The following is a 9,522-nucleotide window of genomic DNA, read 5'->3' as shown; positions in this document are numbered from 1 at the left end:
ACTATTTTTTTTATAAAAAAATGTCTTACTAATTACAACGGGTAAATGGATTTTAAAGTGAGAATTCTTGTATTCGCGAGTATTAGATGTTAGTTGAGTGAGCTTAGGTTGGCATTCAGTTGATATTTTACTAGTGTGATAATTAGAATGGTAAAAAATGGTGTGAGTAATAAATGGTTAAATTCTAGTTCATATTTATTAGGATGTTCTTGGAAATAACAAAATAAGTCAAACTATTTATAAATATAACAAGCGATACATTATGATAGACAATGATATTTTACTCTTTTTTTTTTTTTTGTATATTTTCAATATTTTTGTTATTTAAAAATTTATTTATTATTTGAGTTTGATTTTAGAGTCCATTGTTAAGTATTTCATTTTATTACATGACTTAGTTTAAACAATAATAATAGCAACAAATTTAAGGTAGTTTATTTGATTTAATACGAAAAGAAAAAAACACAATAGTGTGATTTAATTCAAACTAAAATGAGCTTAGCTTGAATGTAATATTGTATAAAAGTTCAAAATAAAAACATGGTTGGATTAATATTTTCAAATTATAAACCTTTAGTTAGGGGTGTACGTGAATTCAGTTAGGTCGTGATACTTTTTTTAGGCAAATATAAAGTTTGTTTTCGAATTGGATGAATTGACAAACGAATATATAACTAACGAAATGGGAGTTAAAAGATTGAGTAATTGAATATGTGGAAATTGTGATGTAATTTCACTCCCACCTTTACCTTTAGTTTCATCCCTTGGATATTTAATTGTAGACATAAAAAGTGTTTAAAAATTCTCCTTTGTTAGTACAATAATGGTTGATAATTAGACTAATTAATTAGCACACTTTAAATTGAAACCTTCAAATTTGCATGAAATAAATGTACAAATGTTTATATTAAAAGCAATTTTAATTGAAAAAGAGAAAAGTTAGGTAAATAGAATGATTGGTGAATTGAAGAGAGAGTGTTGATGGGTGGCGCGTAGCATAATGTTTACACTCCAAAAAGCAAACAGATTTTGAAATTTTTACTATTTCTTTTGTCTTTGTTGCAAAAACAAAATCAAGCATCATTCATCATTCATCATTCTCTCCCCCAACCCCTTCAATCAATCAATCATTCTCCATTTTCACTTTCACTTTACTCCCACTTCTTGATTCTCTCTATATTATCAAACGCCCTCAGTTCCATTGTTCAACTGAAACACACTACTGTTTCCCCCTATATATGGAAGAGAGGCCGGAGACGGAGCTTATTTCCATTCCGGCGACCCCACGAGTTTCCACGCCGGAGATTCTCACGCCGACGGGACAGAGGTCGCCTAGACCGCCTTCTAAAGAAGCCAAGTCTTCCACGGCATGGACACCCACGTCGTTCATTTCGCCCAGGTTTTTGAGCCCCATTGGGACTCCCATGAAAAGGGTTCTCATTAATATGAAGGGTTATTTAGAGGAAGTGGGTCATCTCACCAAGCTTAACCCACAAGATGCTTGGCTTCCCATTACTGAGTCGCGTAATGGTAATGCTCACTACGCTGCTTTTCATAACCTTAATGCTGGTATTGGCTTCCAGGCTCTCGTTCTGCCCGTTGCCTTCGCTTTCCTTGGCTGGTACCTTCTTTAACTTCAAAATTTTCACCTCATTATTTAAGGTAGCTTCCAAGTTCTGTCATTATATTAGTTTGTTAACAAAAAAAATAATTCTCATGGATTAGTCTAGTGGTAACAAGCCCATTAATTTAGTAACAGACTTACTTTGAGGAAGTATAGTTCAGTCATATTACCTGATTTTAATACTCCCTGAGATTATTCGGTGAAAGTAGTAAAGGTACTGTCTAACTGGGACTTAATCGATCAAGCTGAGATTAATGGTAGCCAAATAGCTAGTGTTTAATATTTTACGAGTTTCTTAACTGTCGTAGAGTCAAAGAAGTTGTCCAATTAGATGAGTTGAACACTAAAAAAAATTTAAATGTAAAATATTTAGCTATTGCATGGCTCTTCTTGTATTAAGATGAATAAGGCCTCCACAAGTGTGACTAGATACTGCAAAATGATAGCTACCTCCTCAAATAATTTATCGTATTTTAGTGGCTAATAAAATTTTAGTTGGCCAATTCATCAGTTAAATGTAAAGGAATTATACCAGTAAAAATACTCAATGTTAAGGGCAGAGGAGTTCATGCTGTTTTGTGTGCAGGCTAGTTACCGTTCTTTCCAAACATAAAAGGAGTTAAGAAATAAGAAGATGAACTAATGGGGGAAAAAACTTTGAAACAAAGAGAGAAGACAATTTTTCTAATTTTATTCTAGAACGAAATCTACAGCAGTGAAATGTTTGGTGGCGTTTTGTAGGATTCTAATTACAGGATAAGTTTTAGCCCGTCAACTTATTTATTTATCTTTCTTTTTAGTTTAATGAATGTTCAACAAATCTTGTAGATTTAGAAAACTCGCTGATATTCCATAGTTACCTAAATTAGGTTTCAATTTAGATGAACAATGTGTCCTTTTTCTTGCAACATGGTTCTCCTTGTCCCACCCACCAAGAATAAAGCTGATGGGAAATTTGCAAAGGATAATGGGTATTGGGGTCTACTTAGTCAAAACTTTCGATTCACTAAAGTTGTTTTATGTATATCTGATTCGAAGACGCTTTTGTTCCTGATGTTATATAATTACAAGCAAAATGCGACAACTTCGTTTTTGGTGGGTCATCTTTTCTTTGGATGCTTTTTAATGAATTAAGACAGAAATTTATAATCTTTCTAGGGTCCTACTCGAAATATCCCCACTTTCTGGTTTCCAGGGTGCCCACCTGCCATAATTTCAGTCTCTAAATCATTATTTCGTAAAAGAAAAGGAAAAATAAGTTTTTGTAAGTGTTAGCTTTTGTTCTATTACTAAAGTTAAATTACTATTTAAGCCTCACTATCAATTTCAAAATGTGTCTTTATAGTTTGGTTAAATCTTCTTCAACATCCTCTTCAACATTATATGTTAGCATTATTTTTTTACATTACATCTTTTATTTTGGATGTTGAACATTAGTACTCTTTACCATATATTAAGAAAATCTGTAACCACGGTGATGTTTTTGGAAAAATTTAACCATAGTATAAGAACTTGAGGAACCTTCCCAATATTTGAAGGTTAAAATTGTAACTTAACATGTTACTTGTCATGGTCCCCAAATCAAACGCTTCTGTGAGTTACTGGGTGTAGTGAAAGAGACAGAGATTTCAATTTCATAGTAGATTTGATGTAACCATCTCTGACTTGATATTATCTGTTTTTCGTGGTAATTTTGTAGGAGCTGGGGAATACTATCACTAACCATAGCCTATTGCTGGCAACTCTATACCCTTTGGATCCTAGTTCAACTTCATGAAGCAGTCCCAGGCAAAAGGTACAACAGATATGTGGAGCTTGCTGAAGCAGCATTTGGTAAGACTTTCATACAACTTGACAAATCAAATAACACCTTTTGTAGACTTGTATGTCATTTCCTTAAGAAAATTTTACGGACAACTGCCATCAATGGCTGTTAGAGACATGGTTAAACAATGCATCTAATCGACATTGAAGCGTATTATACACATTGATTAAAGGATTTTGTTGTATGATTTTCAGGGGAAAGGTTGGGTGTATGGCTTGCTGTATTTCCTACTGTCTATTTATCAGCAGGAACTGCAACGGCATTGATTCTCATTGGAGGAGAGACAATGAAACTCTTTTTTCAAATAGTCTGTGGGCCACTCTGTTCATCAAATCCTTTAACAACCGTAGAGTGGTACCTTGTATTTACATCTCTCTGCATTGTTCTTTCTCAATTGCCAAACCTCAACTCAATTGCTGGACTTTCCCTTATTGGAGCTGTGACTGCTATCACTTACTCCACCATGGTCTGGGTTCTCTCTGTTAGCCAGCAAAGGCCCCCAACCATCTCATACGAACCCCTTTCGATGCCATCGGCTTCTTCCTCTGTTTTCTCTGTCATGAATGCACTTGGAATCGTAGCCTTTGCTTTCAGAGGCCATAACTTGGTTTTGGAAATTCAGGTGTGCCATTTGCATTTCTTCCTAGACTCCAAACCTTTCATCAAGTTTCTTTTTTAAATTGAATCTGAATTATGTTTGTTTTGTTATCTCAGTCGACAATGCCATCAACTTTTAAGCACCCTGCTCATGTTCCCATGTGGAGAGGAGCCAAAGTTGCCTATTTCTTCATTGCAGCTTGTTTGTTTCCAGTGGCTATCGGAGGATATTGGGCTTACGGAAATCTTGTGAGTAACTTTGTTCTTTTGAGTGAGCTTGGAATGTTTTTTGATCAATTGTTTCGAAAAATAACCGTATTCACCTTTTCTTTATATGAGATATTGCTTCGCAGTATTCACTTTTTTTTATATGGGATATTGCTTCGCAGATGCCTTCAGGAGGGATGCTCAATGCTATATATGCATTTCACAGCCATGATATTCCCAGAGGGCTTCTTGCCATCACATTCCTTCTAGTTGTGTTCAATTGTCTAAGCAGTTTTCAAATTTACTCAATGCCTGTTTTTGACAGCTTTGAAGCTAGCTACACAAGTCGCACAAACCGCCCTTGCTCGATCTGGGTTCGTTCTGGTTTCCGTGTTTTCTATGGATTTGTCAACTTCTTTATAGGAGTAGCACTTCCTTTCCTCTCCAGTTTAGCTGGTCTGCTTGGAGGACTCACTCTTCCAGTCACATTTGCTTACCCTTGCTTCATGTGGGTTCTCATAAAAAAGCCTACAAAGTTCAGTTTCAATTGGTATTTCCACTGGACATTGGGTTGGCTAGGCATTGCTTTTAGCTTGGCTTTCTCAATTGGAGGAATATGGAGTTTGGTAAACAGTGGACTTAAGTTGAAGTTCTTCAAACCCAGTTGATCCAAGAATCATCAGAGCAGAGCATCATAATATATGGCAAGAGTGTGAACTTGAATTTCTAAGCAACTGAGATTTTCCTAAAGGCGTGCCATCTCATGCTACATACGCGATCGACGTAGTAGTATCGATATCTTTGTGGATATAGATAAAAAGTTTGTAAAATTCTCTATGGAGACGTGGAAAATCTGGTTTGTTACTGTATTAATCACTGTTAAGGTTTCATTTATGATATCACAATCTCTTGTTTGTAGGAAAACACATTGAATTACCATATCATATGCAACACACATCACCTCAGTTGTTTTTGAGCTAAAATTCAAACTTATTATGGGCTAAAATTCGATCTGTGCGCACCTATTATTAAACGATAGTTGTAGTTCTAGACTGCTCTGAAACACACTAGTTTCTCTTCAACAAGAGGCTAAGGGTGTCCAAAGAGCTAGATTCTAGGTTCCTAGGACTGAGGGGGAAGTTTCATCAGTTGTTTCTTGGTTTTATGACCACGTGCAGTGGCTGAAGCTTGCGAGCGGTGAGGCCAAGAGTGTCGACCTTCTCCTCTTCTCCTTCCCTCAGCTTCCACTCAAACTCTTGAACCATCCTTCCAATGGTTGTGCAAGCTATCAGCATTGCCTTGAGAGCACCTGCACACACCCTCTTCCCTCCTCCAAAGGCCATGGTTTTGTGCAAATCCATTGGATCATACTTGTCATCCAGAAACCTCTCTGGCTTCCATTCCTCAGGGCTTTCCCAATGATCCTTGTCCATGTTGCATGCGTAAATGTTCACGGCGATCTGAAAACGAAACATCATTAGACATTGTTGTATATCTGAAAGCGAAACATCATTAGACATTGTTGTATCAAATTGCACTTAGGTTTCAGGGTTGTAGGATAGCTCACCTCACTCCCTGCAGGAACGAAGTACCCGCCTAACTGGGTGTCTTCATGCGCATACCGTAATGGGACGACTGGGACCGGACTATGCTTCCGAAGAGTTTCATGAAAAATAGCTGTCAGATATGGTAGCTGTGACAAGTTTTCTTCAGTAAGCGTTGCAGATCCACAAACACTCTGTATCTGCTGATATAGATAGTCCTGCAATGTCAAGAATTTTTAAGAGAATATAGATTGGTTTTGATGATCTTAAGGATAGGAAAGACTAGCAAAAGAGAAAAAAAATGGTATTTTCGTTCGGAAATTGCCTGTCGTCTTGGATCTTTCGAAAGTTCATACATCGCCCATTCTGTTACAACTAAAGTTGTGTCAGAAGTTTCAATGATCGTCTCCCAAAGCAACATGGATATTTGATCCTCCGTAAGTGTTTTCGCTTCAGATAACAAGAAATCGGCATAGCAATACGTCTCCTGTTATAGATTCAAGCCAAGTCAAAACAAAGTAGATACATAGCCTCATTTCAATTCAAGAGAAGGAAGGAAGAACTACCTCCCCTGCTGCAATTCGTTTCTTTGGCTCCTCCATTAGTTTCTTCATTGTCATTCGCCTTCGAAAATCCATATTCCTTATTTTATTCTCCACCCTCTTGTTTGGAATCCATCTCAAATATGGGAAGAAATCCCTCCAATCAACCTCAATCGCACCCTCCATTGGATCAATCACTAAAATCCTAAACAGATCTTCCCTCGGCAATGTCGTACCAAGCCCATCCACATATATCGACTCAATATCCTTCCCAAGCGTCTACGTTAACGAAATCATGAAAGTTAGCTATATTTATCCATCCTCCATTCTATCTACCACACACACACATACATCCAATTCATTCCAAGTTTTGCATTCAGCAGAAGAACATAATCAACTCACTTCTTTAAGCGCGAGTCGAAAGAGTTCGGCTTCGAAGATCTTCCGAAAATTAACAGTGTCTAATGGAAACTCCTTCACATGAGCAAACAACTCCCTAGAAATATTTTCAATCATGGCGTCTCTCCTTTGTCTGTGTTTCTTCTGAGAAACGAAACGAAACAAATCAAACTATAAGATTTAACCCAAATTAAATGAACAATAAATAGTAAAGAAGAAGAAGAAACAAACAACCTGAGCATTAGCCCCCAACACATTAGCCAATATATATCTCTTCACCATCTTGTGAAACTCATTGTAATCACTCATAGCAACCATGCATTTATCAGCAGTCAAGATTGTAAGAGCTTTGCTTAGCTTTCGACTCGAAATCGAACCATACCTCGTCACCATAGCCTTAAGAACAATCAACACCAAAACAAAGCACGGTTAGAATCATAAAACAGAGCCCAAAACTTCGCCGGAAAAACAGCCGGGATTTTGTTTTATTTTATTTTTACCTCTTTGGCAACCTCTGTGGTGTTGAGAACAATCACAGTGGAAGCGCCGGTTCTTATTGAATAAACCGCACCGTACGTCTCCGCCCATCGAGCAAATGTCTTGTGAGGCTTCTTCTCCTTCAACTGCAGCAAATTCCCCAACACCGGAACCCCCGGAACCGCTACAAAAACCAGACCGAAATTCCCAAATTCATCAAATCACCAATTTTCGCTAAAAACCCAATAATCAAAATGAGAATTTATCATGATTGAAAAAGAGAGAGAGAGAAGAGCAGGATGGTTACCCGGCACCGGAGGGAGAAAATTCCGACGTTTCTTTCTACAATCAGCAACAAAAAACACGGAAAGTACCAAAGAGACGCCACCCAGAACAGCGGCTGCCGCATACGGCGGAGCTGGAATGGTATTGGCGAGAAGTTGCATGGAAGCAAGGGGATCAGTAACAACCGCCATTTTGGAACTCTGAAGTCAGTGAAAACAGAGGAAGTGGCAGAATGAGAAGAAGAAGAGGGAGATTCTTATAAAATTGAGGAATTGAATGGCGAAAGAAAGAACTGCGTTGGCATTTGTGCAAGACATGCATAGAAAAGCCAGCGAATACGCCAAACAAAAACAAACTCTATGATTCTTAATGGTTTTTCCATAAGAGCAAAAAAACGAAAAATCTAAAAATATTGGGCTCTGTTTCTTATGGTTGTACGTTAGTGGTTTTAGTGTGATTCCTTTGCTTTTTGGTATGATCACTTTGGAAGTTGAAATATGGGCAGGAACTAAAATCAAGAACATGGAATACGGACGTGTTTGAGCATTTGTTGGATTAATGTTTGGCACTCTGTCATCCATTTTTAAATTGGTCAAACTCTCTCTTTCAATATTCCTTTTACAAATACTTGCATGTACTAATCACAAAGTTTACCATACTAAGTATATAACTATTTGATCATCCCTTGAATTTCTTCCTTCCTTATTTAACTTTTTTTTCTTCTTATTTTATCAAACTTTGCATTTTTAAGTTTAATTTCAAACATTATCCTTTTTTAGCTTTTCAATTTTGATTTGGATTTTTATATTTAAAACAAGGATAAAAAATTTAAAGATGGTAAGGATGTTTGTAGGCTAAAACTCCAATCCAAATACGAGCGTTGAGCGTTTTAATGAACTTATTTCTTTGTTTTTTTAACTAAAAGTTGTAACGTTTGTTGTAATGATTTAGAAAAATAAATGTTAAGATCTGTTCTATAACTAATTCGTTTTTAGTTTTTCAAAATTAAGCCTACCTTATTTTCATAACTTACTATGACTTGCACTTTTTAAAAACGCAATAGTTGAATTTTTACTCCAATTTTAAAAGGAGAAATCAATTTTTTTAAAGCTATTTTTTTAGTTTTAAAAATTTATCTTATTTTTTAAACTATCGGAAGAAAGTAAATAACTGAGATTGAAAATAATATTTATAGGCTTAACTTTTTTTTAGAAAAGAATGGTTATGAAATAGGACTAAACTATTTTATTTTTAGTTTTTGAAGATTAAACCTATTTGGTTTGAGTTGTTACCTAAATTTTAAAAATGAAAATTTATTTTATTTAGAAGCAAATAGTAAAATTAAGAAATTTGGTAGGAAAAGAAGTGTTTGTAAACCTAATTTATTATAATATATAATTGTTGCAAGTAATTAATTTAAAGATTGACGCATTTGGTGTTAGTAAATAAATTAGTTTGGTCGCATGCAATGACTGAATTAAATAAAAAGATTCTTATAATGTCTTTTTGTTTTTTGTTTCTGTTTTTGGTGCAAAGTTTCATCTTTATCAATTCAATTTCATTAATGTTAAAAAATATGAATTTCATTAACATTTATGGCAATGTGACGTGGGTGTGGCTAACTTTCTTTCTTTGAAATTTATTTTAATTCATTACCTTTTAAAAAAAAAGCATCAACTTTTTTTCTTTTATTCAATCATTCTAGCTATTATCTTTTTTTTTTTTTATCTAATATCCAATTAATTGGTTGAAGCGTTTTCATACATAATAAATAAACTATTTACCAAGTACAGTTAAATTGATCAATTTATCTGTAATTCATTTGAAAATTTTATTATATTTTATAAATAACTCATTAAACACTCTGTTTCTTTTTTACTATTCTTTCTTTAGTTTCTTCTTCCATTTTATACTTTTTCTTTTATCTTTTATGTAAGTATTGAACACCAAGTAACAAATATATATATAACATAAATAAAATGAGTATTTAGTATTGAATATGGAGTGTTAAATAACATAGAG

The 9,522-nt window shown here is 35.1% G+C and overlaps 2 protein-coding genes across 2 annotated transcripts; one reads left to right on the top strand and one right to left on the bottom strand.

Annotated features, from left to right (window-relative positions):
- The first annotated feature begins 1,080 nt into the window (after positions 1-1,080).
- Positions 1,081-5,218, top strand: LOC101209528 (lysine histidine transporter-like 8). Its single transcript, XM_004141189.3, has 5 exons — positions 1,081-1,621; positions 3,324-3,457; positions 3,644-4,071; positions 4,164-4,295; positions 4,436-5,218. The coding sequence occupies exons 1-5, from the start codon at positions 1,239-1,241 to the stop codon at positions 4,919-4,921; spliced, it is 1,563 nt and encodes a 520-aa protein (XP_004141237.1). The 5' UTR covers positions 1,081-1,238; the 3' UTR covers positions 4,922-5,218.
- Positions 5,219-5,374: 156 nt separating this feature from the next.
- Positions 5,375-7,696, bottom strand: LOC101209283 (ent-kaurene oxidase, chloroplastic-like). The gene is made up of 8 exons (NM_001280774.1): positions 7,523-7,696; positions 7,239-7,399; positions 6,973-7,134; positions 6,742-6,882; positions 6,364-6,618; positions 6,123-6,284; positions 5,821-6,015; positions 5,375-5,713 (listed from the first exon to the last, which is right to left on the bottom strand). Exons 1-8 carry the CDS (start codon positions 7,689-7,691, stop codon positions 5,399-5,401), a joined length of 1,560 nt encoding a protein of 519 aa, NP_001267703.1. The 5' UTR covers positions 7,692-7,696; the 3' UTR covers positions 5,375-5,398.
- Between the last annotated feature and the right edge of the window lie 1,826 nt (positions 7,697-9,522).

Source organism: Cucumis sativus, chromosome 4 (genome assembly GCF_000004075.3).
Source record: "Cucumis sativus cultivar 9930 chromosome 4, Cucumber_9930_V3, whole genome shotgun sequence".
Classification (NCBI taxonomy): domain Eukaryota; kingdom Viridiplantae; phylum Streptophyta; class Magnoliopsida; order Cucurbitales; family Cucurbitaceae; genus Cucumis; species Cucumis sativus.
The sequence above is the reverse complement of the archived record's forward strand: the minus strand, read 5'-3'. Positions and strand labels throughout refer to the sequence as shown.

Bases quoted from the DNA above. Each gene is read 5' to 3' on its own strand.
- LOC101209528 (XM_004141189.3), top strand. From the start codon at position 1,239: ATGGAAGAGAGGCCGGAGACGGAGCTTATTTCCATTCCGGCGACCCCA. The intron at 4,072-4,163 runs GTGTGCCATTTG...TTGTTATCTCAG, and splicing joins ACTTGGTTTTGGAAATTCAG to TCGACAATGCCATCAACTTT. The intron at 4,296-4,435 runs GTGAGTAACTTT...ATTGCTTCGCAG, and splicing joins ATTGGGCTTACGGAAATCTT to ATGCCTTCAGGAGGGATGCT.
- LOC101209283 (NM_001280774.1), bottom strand. From the start codon at position 7,691: ATGGCGGTTGTTACTGATCCCCTTGCTTCCATGCAACTTCTCGCCAAT. The intron at 6,883-6,972 runs GTTGTTTGTTTC...TTCGTTTCTCAG, and splicing joins TGTTGGGGGCTAATGCTCAG to AAGAAACACAGACAAAGGAG. The intron at 5,714-5,820 runs GTGAGCTATCCT...TTTCGTTTTCAG, and splicing joins TCGTTCCTGCAGGGAGTGAG to ATCGCCGTGAACATTTACGC.